At 36.9% G+C, this 20,426-nt stretch overlaps 1 protein-coding gene across 10 annotated transcripts in view; it reads right to left on the reverse strand.

Moving 5' to 3' along the window:
• The window catches only part of LOC311588645 (contactin-4), a 980,815-nt gene that overhangs the window by 480,568 nt on the left and 479,821 nt on the right, over nucleotides 1-20,426 (reverse strand). For all 10 annotated transcript variants that reach the window (XM_084766525.1, XM_084766531.1, XM_084766522.1 and 7 more), the window contains one exon: nucleotides 19,891-20,038. In XM_084766525.1, coding sequence (XP_084622651.1) covers nucleotides 19,891-19,945 — 55 coding nt within the window. In that variant the 5' untranslated portion in view covers nucleotides 19,946-20,038. The remainder of the gene's footprint in view (nucleotides 1-19,890; nucleotides 20,039-20,426) is intronic.

Below are 20,426 nucleotides of genomic sequence, written 5' to 3' on the forward strand. Positions count from 1 at the left end.
TATAGAGAGGAGGAGAAATAAATAACACTTAGGATGTTTGCAAAATCTATAGGAAATTTTATGATTTCATTTAAAATAGGTACACACATGTGTATACTACATATAGAAATACAGTGTAAATCAAATTGTCATATGGGTTATAATGTTCTTTCCACCACCACAGACTAACAAATGCCGTTGAGTTGTTGGTTGGGCTGGGACACTGAGGCAATCACCCGAAACAATGTAAGCTACTGCTATTGCCTTGATGGCTTCCAAGAACTGTAAGGTATTCTGAAGATACGACACACTTTGGGCACAAAACTTGAGGAAAATGACCTGTGAACATTCTTCCCGGGGTCTGTCTCTCACAGTATCAGTAAGTATACATCAAGATGCTAAGGGAGAAAATAATCAATATGCTGACCCAGTTGTTAACTCTATAAATCCCACCATGAATGACGTGGCAGGATACCTCCAAGGGTGTAATAATGACACAATATCATGTATATTTGAGTTGGGGACACTAACCAATAGCTACATAATTATAGTTCAGGATTACTCAGTACATAGGAATGCATGCTTCATACCATAAACCTAACCAACTATCAGTGTCTAGAAATATCAAAATGTGTTAGAACCATTGTCCTGAAACAATAGAGTTGTTAAGTATATTCTAAGCACTTATACCCACAGGTAAGTGGCTAGAAGGATCTCATGCATCATCAAATACGTGCTTTATTTTTTCCCAGCAGATATAAGGCTCCTACAGAGGTCCACAACTACTCAAAATGTGGAGAGTAATGGCTATGAGTTACCCTGCCTCAATTAATATATTTATAATGTGATCCCTATGCTTAAGGCACTAGGAATTTTGCAAAAAAGGTAAAGGGAGATTATAAGAACAAGAGATGCAGGATTTCTACAGCAATACATTTTCTGCTAGACACGACAGGAAAGCTGTCCCCATAAAATCTCAACATTATGGCTACACGAACAGAACCTACATAATGATCATGCCAGCTGACATGTTAATGGGGGTGTCAGAAAAATCTCCAAGGTTCTTTCCCTATATGAAGAACAGAAGGAAGGCAATGGCTGTGGAGTTAAGGAGAATCCAATTTCTCCAGGGAGTAGGCCACTTATTCAGTCCCAAATGGTCAGCCCTAAGCATATGTGCATATAATAATTATAACAAGACTCAGGATTTTGTGTGAATATATTTGTGCATTTATATGTATACTTGTAATAATAAGTATTATAGAGGAAATAGTAGTGAATAAAAGAGAAGAAGGAGCATGGGAAGGAGGGGAAGAAGCAGTGTTTGAAATGATATAAATATAATGTATTCTTGCATAAAATTTTAAACCATTATCAAATATGGATTTTATACATTATGTTAATTACATGTATGTTTATATTTAACATAAAAGTCTGAAGTTAAATAGACATTCAGATAATTCACAGAAAGAATAAAAAAGATGATGATCAAATTTTGGAAGACATTCGCTTAGAATCCTCACTGTAGGCACAACACCATAATTTGGCATACACATGATTTGAAAACCTAAGCAGTAGAATGAATTTCTTAAAGTTTTTGAAGTTCATTGATAGTACTAAGATAGTGATATCTTTGGATATTTAGATCAATAACTTTCAAGGAAACAGTAAAGACCAAAATTCCATACTAATTTCTAAATAGTGAACCAAACATACATTTATGTGATCTTCCCTTCCCTTTGGGATCATTGGCTGATATTGGTCTATCAGGGCAAAGGGACCAGAGGCAATGGGCTGGGAGGTTTAGGCAGCCTATGAGCATGATATAACAATTGATTCCCAGGTGCAGCTTCAGTGAGACAGATAAACCTTATTTGAGATGAACAAGAGTTATACAGTTCTTGGGTTTTGGGTGAGCATTTCCCAGGGTGAACATATACTATATTGGCTTGGCTTGAGGTGTCCAGAATTATTTACATTTAAGGAATCCTAGATACTTTTCAGGCAGGTTCCTATTGGGAAAAGGGAGGTTGAACCTGCCTTTTGGCCAAGGGCTATGTGACTTCCTTCAGGAGTGGGGGCTGTGCTTAGAGACACTTTCCAGAGGAATTCGGGCAGAGAGAAAGAAGCCCCCTGGTGAGAAAGGGAGTCTTCCATTCTGACATTCTCAGGAGAGGTATCCAGACATGGTGGACTGTGGCCTCAAACAGCAGTGTTTTCCAACACATTTATTTAAATTTAATTAATTCATTTTAATTTTTATAGATTTACTGAATTAAAGATCAAGTTTAAATAATAAATTAATTGTTAGGTGGTCGTGGTGGTATACACCTTTAACCCAGGAGGCAGAGGCAGGTGGATTTTAGAGTTCAAAGCCAGCCTGGTCTACAGATGAGTTCCCGGACAACCGAGGCTACACAGAAAGTCCCCATCTCAAACAAACAAACAAACAAACAAACAAACAAAGCAATTAAAAACCAAAAACCCAAACAAAACAAAAAACAGAATAAGACAAAAAAAATCCAACAACAAAAACAAAAAATAGAAATAAATTCACCAGCAATTATAAATATAGTTGATAACCCGTTCTCCCTTTACTCATCTTAAATGTAATTCAGTAGAGAGTTCAACAGGAATTTTACAGAAATTACAACAAAACTAGCACATCAACTTAACATTTTTGCTGTATCTGTCTACCGCTTAGGTTTCTGTCAACTTTATACAAGCTATAGTCACAAGAGGGGAGAGAGCGTCAACTGGGAAAATGTCTCCTTAAGACTGAGTTATATAGGTAAATCTGTAGGGCATTTTTTTTCATTTAGTGACTGATGTGGAAGATCCCAGCCTCCTGTCATGTGGGACACCCCTGGGCAACTAGTCCTGAGTTCTGTAAGAAAGCAGGCGGTGTAAAACTTGGGGAGCAAGCCAGTAAGCAGCACTCCTCCATGGCTTCTGCATCATCTCCTACCCCCATGACCCCACCCTGATTGATTACTTGCCCTGATTTTCTTCAATAAAGAACAGTGATATGGAAGAATGGTCCAAATAAACCCTTTCCTCCCAAGTTTCTATGGTCATGGTATTTCATCATGTCAATAGAAACACTAACTAAGACAGTCTAGTTGGATAATTAATACATGGCATCCCAAGTTTATGTGTAAATATTACATAATGGAAACCAATTCCTTAAGAGGGTGTCCAAAGAACTCTACTAAAGAAAGTAAAAGAAAATGGGCAAGAACCATTCATTTTTCACTGGGCAATTTCTGTTTTGCAAGGATCATGTGTGGCCCAATCCTAGTCATCTGTCTCATCTGTTAAGTCATAACTTTACAGAGAATTCTCCAGAGGATCACATCAGACTCTCAGGAAAGTGGTAAATGGTTGACCCTGACAAATACTGCTGCATTTTTAATATTTACCCTTTTGCTCAGAGGAGACCAGGAATTTATTTTGGATTTGCTTGCTTTCTTTGAATTATAATTTCCATAATTGTGAGGGGATATGATACTCTTTTCTGCAAAAGAAGAGAATGTGATAAAGCAGTTTACAAGCTTTCTCAAAGGAGCACAGAAAACAATACATATGAAACATTTTGTCATATATGAACATACTAGTCTAGGGAATTTTTAAAGAAATATATTAGAACTTTACTCTTTTCATCTCAGAGGGAGGTGAACAGTTGGAGTTCCAAGGTGTATTTAAACACAATTTCATTAGCTTTAAATCTGTATTCTAAGGCAAGATATAATTAGACCGAGAAAGCAAAGGGGTACAAGAAGGAGGGAGAAAGAACATAGCCGAGTAGGTCAGGGGGAGTAATAATGAATATTTCAGTAGGGGGTAGAAAGAAAAACAAGGCAACAACTCAGAGAGAAATAAAATGCTGCGGAGCCAGGGGAGGAATGTCTCCCTGGAGGAAAGGAGAAACCACCATGCTGTAGTTAGCTATGAACAACAAATAAAGCAAGGGAAAGGGGTAACATCTACACAGTTTAATCATTATTTCTTTTTATTTCTTAGCTAATAAGCAGCACATCTGACTGTGGAAGAAACAGTCAAGTGGCAGACACTAAATCCAAGAATGTGAAGTCCATGTTCCAGAGAACAACAAAGGTTCTGTTAGCTTTATAAGGACCATTGTAAACTGAAGCTGCTGGTGTGCAGGATAACGTTGATCAACAAAGCCTACTCTATTAGTATTCACATCTCTGTGAGGAAACACTGCAGGAGTATGACTTGTGGGACAAAAGGGTCGACCTTGCCGCACGATTTCAGGATGCAGTGCACCATGGTAGAGAAGCTGTGGGTGTAAGCGGGGCTACCTGTGGTGCTGGGAGGAGCGTGATGCAGGTAGCCACACAGCACCTGCACTCAGGAAGCAGATGTCAGTGGATGCTGGGGCTCAGTGCACATATTTTCCTTGCTGCACCCTAGTGCACAGGGCGGTACTGCCTGTGTTCAGGGTATGTTTTCCTATTTCTGCTAACACTCCTGAAACCACTTTATGAACATGACCAGAGGCTTGTCATATAGGCGATTCTAATTTCAGTTGAGTTTACAATAAGCATTAGATATCACACTGTGTACTAGTACAGCTAGAAAATTACTTCACATAATTTTTTATCCATCTTTAACATATGGGTTAAACTATTCAACAGAATATGATGGCTTTGAGCCCACTATAAATATATAATTCAGTAAAAGTGGCCAGCAGATAAGGAAGAGGGCAGTGATGGGTTTTTAAATTATTAGAGATAACATTATCTGCAATGATAAGGCCAAGACATGTTTTGACATTATTCCATGTGAAAATAAATACAAAAAAGCAATCTATGCACAAAATAGCAATCTGCAATTATATTACATTGGATAAGTTATATAGTGTTTTCTTCCTTTTATATAATTTCTTCATTCAAATATTAGCAGATTATCCAATAGATAGTGAAAATTTAGAAAAAAATGCTCATGTACATCACTGTATATATAGCAATGAACAGAAAAAGATAGATTCAAAAAAAAAAGATACAGATTCATCACGAAAATATTTCCAGCATATGACTAGCCATATAAGACGACCCTCAACTTTTCCAGTTAAAATATAGAGTTTGGAATATATTTCCCATATCTAAGACTACTGCTCTTCCAACACACATTCGGTACAGCAGACTCTGGTATGTGTCTATTTGTAGGCAGGGCACAGACACCCAGGCATTAAAAAGTTAAAAAGTCATCTTATATGCTGGAAAATACAGTAATTTCTGTGGTCAAAGCTCATAGTTGACATATGCTTAATCATTGATCTCTTGCTCCTAACCCCAAGACTATAATAAAGTAACAGCAGCAGCCAATAATTTTGTTTCCTCTGTTCTTCCCTTTAAAGAAGAAAATTGAGACTGAAGAACTCTATGTCCTACCCTTCAAGTCAAGACCAAGACTAAACTCTATCACTCTGACCTTCTTCTGTTTTTTTTTAAATACATTTTTATTAATTTATACATATTACATCTCAGTTGTTAGCCCATCCCATGTATCCTCCCATTCCTCCCTTCCTCCCACTTCCCCCCTACTTCCCTCCCCTCCCCTAAGTCTGTGTTCTTCTGGTTTTTTTTTTATGCAAAATAGAACAGGTAGAAATAAACCCCCATGAAGGCAATCTGTTCTGGACACCCACTAATTTTATTTTATTCTTGCTGTTTTCTTTTCCAAAGTATTTAATTTAAGACCCACTAAAGAGAAAGCAAATGGAAGTGTTTTTGTGGGAAAGACAAATACCACATACATTTTAATCTGTGTTCATATATATTCATATTTATTTACATATTAAGTAAATTATTTATATGTTTAGTGTAGTTAATATACTTACATACTTGAAATAAATTTAGAGCACTATATTTTAATAATAATCTATTAGGTACTTAACAAACTTTAATATGCATATATTTTGCAATAAATTAGTATTATTATTTAATATTGTTTTACTAATAAATAATGGATATAATCAATATCTGACCATAGGCCATTCAATCATGTTTATACAGTCTACACTACTTCCCAAAGAATGTGTACTGAGCAGTTATAACTAGAGATAAGTTTTGAAGGCAGATTAATCTCAGCCCCAGGACTACTGTCTTATCTATTAAAGTTAAACCTAAGCAAAACTTTTTAACACAGTAATAGTATGGGCCAGTGGCAAGTACATTATCATTAGTTTGAAGTTTTCATTTAAATTGTGCCTAATATATTTTGAAGCAAATCGTTTCACTTCACATTCTTTTTTAAAAAATTTTTATTAATTTATTCTTATTACATCTCAATGGTTATCCTATCCCTTGTATCCTCCCATTCTTCCCTCCTTCCCATTTTCCCCTTATTTCCCTCCCCTATGACTGTTCCTGAGGGGGACTTCCTCCCCCTGTATATGTTCATAGCGTATCAAGTCTCTTCTCGGTAACCTGCTGTCCTTCCTCTGATTGCCACCAGGTCTCCCCCTCCAGGGGACGTGGTCAAATGTGAGGCACCAGACTATGTGAGAAAGTAATATCCCACTCTCCACTCTACTGTGGAGAGTGTTCTGACCAGTTGGTTTGCCTAACATGTACAGATGATAGGAAGTGCTTCAGAAAATATTAGCTGGAAAATGTATAAATTGATAAATGAAAGGATTTGTATATCCAGAGTCAACTGTTTCAAACATGAGAAAGTAAGCCATTCTTAGTTATCATTGTCACTCTAGTGAAAGAAGACAAAACAATTTAGCCATGTTTTCTAGGACCATTATCTGTGAGATGCTCACAAAGACAATCAATATTTCATCCAAAGCACCCTTAGCATAACAAAGCCACGCCTATTACATTAAAAAAGGTTCAGATTTGTTGTGAAGTAACAAGAAAGGCACTGTGAACTCAAAATCATGGAAAATTGTTGATGCTTTGTAACAATAAATTAGATATTTCCAATATTATTGTCTAGGTCTCAGAGCAGGTAGAAATGTGAACTTCGGCGAATAGGTAAAAATTATCTGTTCTGCAGAGTTTTCATCTTCTTATTGCGACAGCAGGACTATATGATCACAAAACTTTGACCATGTGTGAACCTCTAATGCTGAATCATCACTTCGAGGTTGCTATGTCAACCATTGGCCAGATCTTCAAAATGACTTAGACACAGAGTGTAAAGTTTTTTTCCACGTTTCGCGCTTACTTTAACTTGTTTGACATTTCATTCCACTCCAAGAGCAGTGCTTTTAGTTGTGTTCATTATTCTGTGTCATAAATGTGGGAACAAAGTGGTTGAAATTAGGGTATATTACTCAGAACATTATTTATTTTTACTTGTAAATTAATATATTGCATTGTATGTGTGTGTTTCGCCTGCATGTATATATGTGCAGTATGTGTTTGTCTGATGAGCTACCCCATGAGTGCTGAAAACTGAATTGATCCTTTGCAGGAGTAACAAATGCTTTTAACCACTTAGTAATTTCTCTAGCTACAGAACACTTATTTCAATGTTAATGGAATAAAGAAATACTGTATTCATTTTCATTCTACATGCAAGAATGACTTTTCAAACAAGAGTCAAGGATGAGAGTAAATGTATCTCTGATACTGTTTTCTCATCTGCGCCATATGGACTTCCTCCCTGAGAAAGAGCAGGGAGACTTTCCCAGGGAGGAAATGTGAGGGTAATTTTATAAATGGAGGGAAAGGAAAAACTCCCTCTATTTACGGTTATTTTTCCATTGGAATCATGGAAAAGTGACTGACTCACCAGACTATTATAGCTCTCTAGTGGGCAAAATTAAAATTCATATTTAGTGTCATTGATTCAATATAGATTTTTAAGAGGATTGTTACCCACTTATTAAACATCTTCATTTCATTAGCATTTATTATTTGCATAAATAATACATTTAATTATGGTATTTCTTACATGTGCATGATAGAACTTAATCATCTGTAGTTCCATAATATCATAGTCTCTTCCCCTCTTCTACTTTCCCCTTCTTATACGACCAAGCCCTCCTTCTACTTTCATATATTATTTATACTATTTTTTTAATTATTGTTGTTACATGTATGTATACATATGAAAGTATAAATATAGTCTGCTGGGCCCAGTTAGTGTTGCTCATATACATACACACATATATCTATATCTATAGCTATGTTTATATCTATATCTATAATATATATAAATAAGTTTTTAGGACTGATGACTTGATAATGGATAACCCAATAAAGTGCCCATCCCTGGGTACAATTGATTTTCCATCTCTCAACTGTCATTAGTTGTCTTTAGCTCTTTATCTAGTGGTGGGGCCCTCTGAGATTTCCTCCATCCACAACAGAATACACAAAGGGAAGGCAATTTCATGCAGAAAGAGCATCAGGAAAAAATATCATGAGATCAGATACATTTCAAAGACAAATTGATAATACAGACAAGATTCAATTAAGTCTTTTGAAAGACACAGTTGAGTCATGGGGTTACTCAACCCTAACTATTATCTAATCCTTGATTGTTCTCTTGGTCCTAACATGAGAACAATAGAGAGTTTCAGTCTCTTAATCCTGCCCCCATTCTATTCTGGATAAGCACAAACTTATTTTCTCTTTTGATTGATGTGTCTAGTGTTCAAATAAATGGAGTACTATAATGTTTAACCTTTGGGTTTAACTTTATTCACTTAGAAAAAGGTTTTCAGGGTTCATTCATGCGGTTACATATATCCTGCTATTTCTTTTACTTTTTAGTGATAAATATCTAATCATAGGAGCCTACTGAATATTGTGTATTCTTTTACAAAATAATAAATATCTGCATGTTTCTCCTTTATGGTTCTTACTTCTCTTAACATTGAGTACTGATTAAAATTTTCTCAGTGCTATTCACATGTCTATGGAAAGAACTTTTAAAAATTCCAAGTTTCACTGCTTTACTCTTTTTGCTGAACATATTACAGGCATTCTTTACTTCAGTGAGGTGTCTCATGGAACTGTGATTAAAAACATCTCATCTTCATTTCTCTCTCTCTCTCTCTCTCTCTCTCTCTCTCTCTCTCTCTCTCTCTCTCTCTCTCCACCTCTCCACATGCACACACACACACACACACACACACACACACACACACACATACACACACGTACACACAGATATACTTTTAGTTAACCCTCTATTATTTTAACATATATGTTTCTTCTATAGAAGCCAGGAGTGAGTGTCATATTAGCTGCAGCTGAAATTACAGGCAATTATGAGTTGTTTGACATGTCTGCTGGGAACCAAATTCATGAACTCTGGAAGGACAAGCAGTAAGTGCTCTTAACCATGGAGCCATCTTTCCAGATACATAATTGCTTTCTCAAAGTCTTTATCTTCAAAGCCCATGCTGCTCAATAGAAATTCAAGACAAAGCAAGTCTGTAGTTGTAAGTTTTCTAAGTTCCCACATTAATGGAAAAGAAAAAGCTGGCCCTGGTGGTGCATGCCTGTAATCCCAGCACTCAGGGAGGCAAAGGCTGGTGGAGCTTTGTGAGTTTGAGGCTAGCATGGTCTACAAAGTGAGTCCAGGACAGCCAAAGCTACATAGAGAAAATCTGTCTCAAAAACACAAAGAACCTGCTGTCCTTCCTCTGAGTGCCACCAGGTCTCTCCCTCCAGGGGATATGGTCAAATGTGAGGCACCAGATACCCTATGAGCAGATACAGGGGGAGGTAATCCCCTTCAGGAACAGTCATAGGGGAGGGGAATAAGGGGAAAATGGGAGGGAGGGAAGAAGGGGAGGACACAAGGGATGGGATAACCATTGAGGTGTAACAAGAATAAATTAATAAAAAAAAAGATCATTCATATTAAAAAAAACAAAGAAAACGAGGGACGGTAATCATTATTTTACATAAACCAAAAAATCAAATCAAATACATGATTATATAAAAACTACTAATGAATTGTTCTGCATTCAACATGCTAAACAGACAGTGTATGGAGGAGAGAGAGATGTTTAAGTAGGGCCAGATACTTCTTGTATTGCATACCTAAACCACTAAGTTAGGATCACTGTCACAGACAGACACCAGGAATGGGAGGACAGAATCTGCTATTCTCAGAATGGATGTGGCCATGTGACTGGTATTTAGCAATTTCATGCAAATGGAAACATTCCATCCTAGTGGGATGGAGTCAAGAAGCTTAGGAAACTTAGAAGACCAGCAAGCAAAGACTAGTACCAATCACAGCTCTCCATGCACATGCTTACAAAAGAAGTAATTTGTGAGATAGAGGAGCCTTTGTACAGAGAACAGCAAAAATGAAGCTTCTGTGAGCTGTCGCCCATGCTGCAGTAGACTTTCCAGAGAATCAGCTACCTTTAGGCATTTAAGCTGGCCATATGCCTGTAAGTGATTTCTCTAACCTATTGTCTCTATTAGCTAGACTTGGATGGAATAATTTCTGGGGGCTGCTGGTGGTGCGCTCCCTGGGATAAATAGATATTTGTTTCTATAACCCAGGAAAATCTAACATGTAGGCATCTTGAGTTCAGACTTCCAACCCCAAGAAGCAGGGAACAGTAAATCTTGTGGTGTTTCAGGCTCCACAGTGGGTGGCGATTCCTTATGGCGGTCCTGAGGAGCTAGTATACATACTAGGGGATCAGTTTGTACTGGCCACCTTTCAGGTGCTTGCGAATCTCAAGCCCAACTTAAAGACTTCAGAGAGTGTTTCTTTTATGACTCTTTTCAAACTGCTTTTGGAAGTGAAAACATATAAACTAAGGCTTAATTTGTATCTGAGGAGGTGAGCCCTCTCCCTCAGAGTCAATTATTTTCAAAGCAAAATAATGTCATCTTCCTTAAGGAAAAGTATGCTTGATTACTCTGAGGAAACACGGAACAATCTGGCAATCCACTAGGGGTTTTGCAAACAGTGAAAACTTATTTTATCTCCCAAATTACAGAATTTATACCTAATAATATGTATTATCATTTGCTAAAATGATGTTCAATTGTACTTTATTTGTATGCTCAAGGGATACATCTAAGTATTCTACAGCATATTTCTATTTCCATTTAGAATTAAGAAACACTGTTTTCTCTACTCCATCATACACTTGATATATAGGACGGTACTAGACCCACTGGTGGGTTAGAGACACTAAAGAAGGGGATATCAGAAAGAGTAAGCAATATTGAGACTTAATGTACACTTCAGTATGAAAATATTCCATCATTTTAGACTTCCAACCATTTTGATAGAATTCCCATGCTCTTGAAACCTAATTAATTTTGGGGGCTCAATCATAGAGATTATCCCAGCTCTTAGATAGTGCCAACCCTACTTCACTAATGGGTACTTGTCCCAAATGGCGAGGTGGTAAGATGGTGACCCTGACTCTGCACCTATGTGAAAACATTTGATGCCAACTGATGTTCTGCTGCTTCTGACACAGTTGCCATTCGTAATTATAAGAGGATGTCCAAAGAAGCAACAGATATGTGCTGTCTCTATGAAGGCAGTCCCTGTTCTAAGTACTCCATACATATACACTTACATACACACACACACACACGCACACACATACACACATATACACACATATACACACTCACTGACATGCATTAACATTCCTTAAATATTTAGTATTCATATATAGTTGCCATATTGCCATTGTATAAAGAGGTCACATTGCAAACATTTGGACAAACAGAAGTGCTATAAATTTTGGTACACAAACTTCAACTTCTAAAAAACAAAACAAAGCAGAACAAAAAAACCCCTTCAACTTCTAAAGAAGGACCAGAAATCTGTCTTCCAAGAAACTTATAACTAGAGTCACTAGGTTCATCATATCATCACCACCAGTAGTACTACCACACTCATGATGATCACCATCACTGTCATCATCATCAACATCATCATCATCATTTATATGATAAGAACTGTTTAATTTAGAACCAAGCTACTTGGTTCAGCACTAGCAGCAAGAAGCAATGAATACAAAACTCACACCAGCACTATAATAAAATCAAATGACTAGAGACAAAGTACATAACCGTGAGTCTGGTCTTCAGAAACACCAGAGGAAATTCAGTAGTTTTGATCACTATATTAATGAGAAAATATACCACCACCACCACCACCACCAATAATGATGATGATGATGATGATGATGATGATGATGATGATGATGATGATAATAATAATAATAATAATAATAACCTATGACCTAAGGGATGGCATCCCATGATAGCATAGCTAAGAGGCATTAGACATTTACTAATGGCACAGTCAATACTCTTATCTGTAAGCTCTACCAAATTTCTAGTTGGTGTTATTTTGGCATGAAACTCAATGCCATGCCATTTCACTTTCTGCATCTTGAATGAAGCAGCATCATTGATTCACACTTCAACAAGAAGCATTGGTCAGCTGACATTAGCAGCATAGAAGGTTAGCATTTTTACTCATGTCTTTTTTCCATCTTTAATTCATTCTACTCCTCAGCATTCTATCACCCTTCTTCACATATGATATATCACAGACACTCTCTGCAAACTCTTCTCTTATTTATAGTTAAGATGTCTAGCCTGGCTGGGCATACCTAATGAAGTCATTAAGGACTTTGCTTTAGGAAAAGTATTAAATAGATTGTTCTAATAATTTTTATATGAATGCTGCTATACATCCATTGCCTATGATGCCTATGGCCATAAATAATCACATAAATAAGCACTGAGGTTTATCTATTATGTCATCTTTACTACTGATTAATATTTCTCTGTTGTGAAATTACTTAAATATAAAACTCATCATTGAAAAAGTTTTTTTCCTATTCCTTTTTTTTTTCTGGTGTAGGGGCATATTTCATATTTCATGCTCTGAATTCTTTATCACTAGAGTCATGGTTTTCTCTTTTTAAAAATTTTAATTTGTTCACTTTACATTCTGATTACAGCCTCCTCCCTTGCTTGTTGCCTCTCAATTCCACCCACCCTCCCTCATATCCTCTCCTCCTTCCCCTAGTCTTGAGAAAGGTGAGCCCTCCAGTCCTAACATATGACTTTAGGCTATCAAATCTCATCTGGACTGCCTGTATCTTTTTCTTCTGTGACCCAGGGCAAGTGATCAACATCTAGGGATCAGAGTCCATGTCAGAAGTAGTCCCTTCTCCATTTTAACATAATCATTATCTCTCTTCTGGGCTCAATCTTTGTACTAATCGGCCTTTATGTCGTGGCCATAATTATGAGAGAGCACCGAGAAAAGAGGAATCTTAAGCTTAGGATTCCATCAACATGATGGTGAACCTACTTTCATAGGGAAACAGTCAAATAAGATATCATGGCAGGACTCGGTTTGAAGTCACTAAATTACCACCCAGTCTGCTGTCTTTTGATCTCAATTAAATATATTCTGTGAGACCACAAGCAACAGTAGGTTTGTCATCTGTGTTAGTTAATTATCAATTACTATGAAAAAGCATGCCCAGGAAAACCTACAGAAAACTAGGTTTATTGGGGCTGATAAGCTAGAGGGCCAAGAGCCTAGCATAACCATGGTGCAGAGGCACGGCAGCAAGCAGCAGGCGTGGAGGCTGTAGCAGGAAGCTGAGAATTCACGTCTTAAACCACAAGCACAAATCAGAGAGAATGGGTTAGATGTGGCTCAAGGATTTTAACTCTCAAAGCCCAACCTGAGGGACATACTTCCTCCAGCAAGGCCACACCTTCTAAACTTCCCAATCCAGTGCAATCTAATAGGACTCCTGAGATCAAATGACTGGAACTAAGGAGGTTATCGCTAATCTAAACTACCATAGAGTCTGTCTAGAACCAGGATTGCTTGATACGCCTGTTGTTTCTTTTTCTGTCTTGTCTCTGGAAAAACAGGAAAGCCTGTGAGATTGAAATATTACAGCTGTTCCATGGTGATATCACGCCTACAGATCACTCCCATGCACTAGCTCTTCCTAGCGAGACAATGAAGGCATAATGAAGAAAGAATGAAGTGTGAAGACGGGTTGCGGTTCTGTGCTGTGCTGTGACACTTTGATAAAGTGACAAAATGGGTGACCATCAGATTCTATGTACAGACATGGGTAACTTCAATGGAGTTATTTTACATTCGGGGCCTGTAACCACAGACAACCACCCACTTCCATTTTAGGGACCAAGACTTGCGGATTAACAAAAGAATCGTTCAGAAACTCACTCGGGACTTCTTCTTGTGTATTCTGACTTCAGGTGTTGGCCTTTGCTTAACATTTTACTATCACAAATTTGAGATGCATACCTGAAGTTCGCTACTTTCCTAAGGACTCCCCATTGCTCCAGTTTCTGAGCACTCACCAATCTCAGAATATTTCTCCTATGAATTATCCAAGACCTTTCTCTAGGACTTACCCTCAGATGCAGCTGTAACAGTTGCATAGATATCTCTCTGTGTGTGTGTGTGTGTGTGTGTGTGTGTGTGTGTGTGTGTGTGATCAAATCAATAAAATGCTGATAGTTACAGAAGAATAACTTTCTCAAAAAGAGATAACTCATGAAGTTAGCAAATGGCAAATAGGAGAGTAAATTTAGCTTCCATGAAACCAAGCTGATCTAAGTTTACATTTTTACACATTTTCACAGAGGGTTTTCTTTTAAAGTCTTCATGCCTCTTGCTGCACATCAACATATGGCCCAGACATTTCATTCTTTCTTTCAAACTCTGCCAATGTGAACAGAATTAGGAACACATTGTAAAACATATGACCTGTATAAAATTTCATATTAGTTGAAATCCTAGACTTAGTTTTATCCCTATCAGAATACATATTTGTGTCTCCAACTATGAATATGGATAGCATTGTACAGTTTTAGAGTTGAAACAGGCTCTTTAGAGACCATTTGCTTTAGCCCTTTGTTACACAAAGGTGTAAAATGAATCCATGTGTGGCAAAATGACTTGTCCAATATCTGGTAAACAGCAAAATTAGTAAACAGTGGAAAGAAAGTATCTATCCAGTTATAGGCTCTCCATGTTTACAGGGTTCACTCTATGATGTTTTATGTTTATGAAATGCTTTAAATATAAGCATGCTTAGGCATTTGTGGAGCAACATATGCTATAAGCTTTTCCATCATTGGCTAAAGCTATTCTTTCTGCCTGCTGTCCTTCCTAATTACTGATACAAACTACACTAAGTATCTGTTTTCTATTGGTTGCTTTATATATGTTATTGGTTTGCAGTCTCTCAAAAGCAGAGTCTGAGAGAAGACTGTCTAAACAATTACTCTATCTGGAGGCAACTCTAAAATCCAGGAGTAAAGAACAAAGAGGCAAAAGTTGCTACTTTGGGCATTTGGGGCTCTGGGCTCTTCATGTTGCGGATCCCTATGGCATTGCAAGAAAGACTGCCTAAGAATTGACTCTTCAAATAACAGAAGACTGAGTCATTTATCTGTGGACTGTCATGCTCCATTGGCTGAGGACTGCCCCTGAGGAGAGGGTTAGTGTTTCACAGCTCCTCATGTTTGTGATGTATGAGAATGGCCAGAGGCAGAGATATATATATAAAAATGCCACCAGAGGTGTAGCCGAAGTCAGAACGGGTAAGAGGCTGTTGGACCAAGAACAGGTGATACAGAGCTCTAGGGACACCAAGCAATTTAAATATCTTAGTCATTCTTTTCTAATTTGAAATAATTTTAAAATACATGTATGGGTTAGCTTCATAGATAACTCATTTGTTAACCTATAATTAACATGATATGAGTACCCCATGGCATCCCAATAACTACACTATAACATTTAATTGGAGATCTGTACTTTGGTGTTCTCTCTCTCTCTCTCTCTCTCTCTCTCTCTCTCTCTCTCTCTCTCTCTCTCTCCTTCTTTCCCTCCCTCCCTTCCTCTTTCTCCATCTCCATCTCATCTTCTGTCTCTTTTATGTGACTGGCCAATATGGGACATTCACTAAATCAATACTAGCCCTATGTACTAGGCCACTCGATGCTAGCTGTATAGCAGTGGACTAAAAAGACAGAAATCTTACACCAATCCATTTAATAATGGACTTTTAAGCAATATACCTCTGAAATAGTATTCTGTAGATACTGATAAGTGATCAAAAGAAAATTTAAATCAATTAGAAAGTAGAAGATGTGAGAATAAAGGAACAATAATATTTTAACTTATTTACAGTCATAAAACTACATTGATTATGTAACATTGTAGGACATATCTAAAAAGGAGTAGAAAACAAATCTTAGACATATTAAAGGTATATTCTTGACAAAAGGAGGCCCTTAAGTCTAATTGTAAATGGTATCTGTATGATTTCTGAATGATAGGACAACCAAATGTTAAGGAGAAAATAATTAGGAAACAGTAGGGTAGAAACTACAACAAGCATACAGACCAGTTTGTGTTTCTTTGAACAAATCTAGAATCTTTTGAAAATATTTTCATTTGATTCATTAATATTATGGTACTAAAACTCCATGAAAATTTTCATGGTGTCAAACATATGGGTTCAGGAATACAAACATCAAATACAAGCCTGTGTTCATTTTTTTGAATTTTTTATTAATTTATTCATATTACATCTCAATGGCTATCCCATCCCTTGTATCCTCCCACTCCTCCCTCCCTCCCATTTTCCCCTTACTCCCCTCCCCTATGAGTGTGCCTGAGGGGGACTTCTTCCCCCTTTATATGCTCATAGGGTATCAAATCTCTTCTTGGTAGCCTGCTATCCTTTCTCTGAGTGCCACCAGGTCTCCCCATCCAGGGGTCGTGCTCAAATATGAGGCACCAGAGTACATGTGAAAGTCATACCCCACTCTCCACTCAACTGTGGAGAATGTCCTGTCCATTGGCTAGATCTGGGTAGGGGTTTGAAGTTTACGGCCTGTATTGTCCTTGGCTGGTGCCATAGTTTGAGCGGGACCCCTGGGCCCAAATCTGCCTATCATAATGTTCTTCTTGTAGGTTTCTAGGACCCTCTTGATTCTTCTACTTTGCCATTCTCCCATGCTTCTCTCATCCAGAGTCCCAATAGGATGTCCTCCCCTTTGTCCCAGTTTCCTAATAAGTGAAGGCTCTCATGGGATATGCCCCTTGGGCTAGTATGCTGATATAAGTGAGTATATACCATTTGAGTATTTCTGCTTCTGGGTTAACTCACTCATTATGATCATTTCTAGTTCAATCCATTTGTCCACAAATTTCGGGAATTCCTTGTTTTTAATAGCTAAGTAGTATTCCATAGTGTAAATGTGCCACAGTTCATTTTTAATAGTCACCTGATTATATGTTGCCAATCTACAGGTTTCCTTGCTCTTTAAAAAAGTATAGCATTGTCATTCCAGATTGGAGTGGCTTTAGGGACCCAAAAGTAATGTTAATTACTTTGTAATTCAATTTTTAGGTGATTGCTACAAATGTGTATATATATATATATATATATATATATATATGATATCAGCTTATGAAAACAGTCAATGTATGAGTCTATACAAATAGCTTAGTACTTGATGAAAAGACAAAATAAAATAAAAAACACCAAACCAAAAAACATCATTTAGTGCCCCTAAATCTTAAAGGATTCCTTTTAAGTATGGTTAGCCTGGTTAAATATTTGGAATAGAAAATGATCAGGAAAGGGGATATTTGAAAGTTAATTATGGTAAACATAAGCATACATACTGTCCTTGCCAAACTCATTCTGAAACTTAAAGCTAAAGAGATATAGAAAAATATGGATGATACCCAGGAAGATGGAAATGAGCAGTTAAAGAAATCTGTTCAGTGTTGGGAGCTTCAAGTACTGTGGAAACTAATGAAATAAAGACAAAAAGTAAGAAAACAAAAACATCAATTAAAGCTTGGCTTTACCTACTCTGAAAGAAGCATATGGTTAAGGAAACATTAATCCATGTAAAACAGCTCACATAAAGCTCCTGGAAACAGAGTACTGAGTGTTTGTATACAAATATGTACTGAGTCAATAGTGTGCATTGGTGAGGTGGTACTGCTCACATTCCAAACACAACTGAAAAGGTTTATAGCTTTGTTTTTTGTTTGCTTGCAACCTTTAATTTTCTAATATCCCTTCAAGAACACAGGATTAAGTGAATGCATTGTTGCTGGTAAAACCAAGAAATCTATTTACTCCTAGAGAGTGTAAAGGATATCTGTGCAGGATCATTATAATAAATAAAAGTTTCAGGACCTCAGTCAAGGTCTTTAGGGAGTTAGGAATCAGAGAAGACCAGCTGATGTACATAATTTGTGTTACACTGTTGATATGGTAGAAGAGTTCAGCTCTGAACACAAAAGGGAGAGAAATATGATCTCTAAGAAGATATTTCAAAACGTTTATAAATGTTAGAAGAGAGAGTGTGTTGTATATCCAACTCAGGCAAGAATATTAAAATTGGAATTTAAAGGAAATGTAATCAGAGAATTATAAATAAAATATAGCAAATTAAAACAACTAATATACTAGTAAAATAATAACATAAACAATTTATCAATAATTGATAGTTTAATGATCTAAAAATAGGAATGAAACACAACCTCAAAGGTGAATTTCAATCATGAACTGCCTAAATTAACAATTACACTAAATGAATGTAACTCATGGTTATCAAAACTACAGTCTGCTTAAGTGTTTGTGATGTAGACATAGAAGTCCTAAGTACCAGATTTGTGAACTTGAGTGATTTTTTTCCACTTCTTGATTGACCAGCAATATTATCCACTATTGGAACAACAACAACAAAAGAACCATTATAAATACTTGCCTCCTGGTGTGTAAAGCAAGAATGGAATGTTGTTAAACGCAAACACTTAGCAGATGCCTGTCATGAAGTGAGGGACCCATATGTGCTGATGCTGCCTTTGATCTAACAGACAGTCTATTTGAAAATCAATAGTATCCCAGAAGCATGGTAGCTGTGTATATTCTGCTCAGGATTATAGCCTCAGGTTCCAGTCCTGGGCTGGCTCACTGCAAGCTACCTAGTAATATATAAATGGATGAATCAGTTAAAAAGACAGGAGATCCAAAAGTCTTATTTGATTCATGGTGTAATTATATATATATATATATATATATATATATATATATATATATATATATACACACACACACACATATATATGTATATATATACACATACATACACACACAAATATCTCTTTAGGATTTCATACTATAAACAACAAATCAAGTCAACCAGAGTCATTTATAAAGACTGAAAGATACGTATTAACCCAATCCAGGAAACAATTTCCAGCCCAAGTGGACTCACAAGGCATTGCTTTTGAATCACACATGTCAAATGCTAGGCTCAAATCTCCCAGAAAACTTAAAAAGCAATAAACAGCATGTTTGAACTTTTAAATCCTCTTTTCTAGCGGTTAACTATGAGTATATGGCAAAACCTTCTGTATTATGGTTTCTGGGTCTTAGTAGGCTATTGGGGCGTTGAAATGAAAAACAGAGAATAATAAGATGGACTGGATTGAAAGAACTACCCAGATAAAATCCCATCCACTAACAACAAATAGCCAATTCTTCAGGCTATATTATCAGATTTACTGCCTAATACCTCCGTGCAACTGAGCTCTGGGATGAACAAAAATAAAAATGTTCAAACTAAATAATGGCTTAAATAGCTATAAAGGGAAAGGTCTGCAGATGAAAGATCACTGCTGATGTCTGGACAGAGCACCATGAAAAAAGCCAGTGAAAGAGTAGCAAGAAGGTGTGTTCCCCACTGTCAGCAAATGCTGGCCCCAGTAACCTGCACACTTATGATTTTACCATCGCCTTCTAAAGCAAAGACCCACTTTTGAATTAGTGTGAAATACAGTAGCACTTTTAAATCAAAAAGTTTTGAAATGACACTCTACCTGCAAGGCACAACATGAATGATTGCAGCACTAGCAGTTCCCATGGCAACCTCATCTTCAGTTTCCGAGGTCAAAGGAGTTTCAAGTCCAATAACAAGTGAATAGAACTGCTGCTTCTGCTCCTTTTAAGTTTTGTGCAACCTTTAATCTGTGGACAAGAAGAGACATTACAATGAGATTTGGCTCCATGTCTCCTTCTGGTCTCTGAATATCTGCCTTTAATTGAATACGAATAAAATTCATTTGTGGAAAAATATCACTGAAGGGAAAGAAAGAACACTGAATTATGAATATGAACACAAATAAGCCTCCTACTTCTATTTTATTTTGAGATTGGGTCTCTCTATATAGCCCACACTGACTCCAAACTTCAAACTCTCCCGACTTAGTCTCCTCAATGCCAGAATTACAAATGTAGACTAAGATACCCAGCCCACTGCATATTCCTTTATTTCACATAAGACTTAGTCAAGAACTGGGCACTGATATGCTTCTATACATACCTGGTAATAAAACAAGAACCTCTCCAGATTAGG

The sequence above is a fragment of the Acomys minous genome, assembly GCF_964271855.1.
Source record: "Acomys minous genome assembly, chromosome: 17".
Taxonomy (NCBI): domain Eukaryota; kingdom Metazoa; phylum Chordata; class Mammalia; order Rodentia; family Muridae; genus Acomys; species Acomys minous.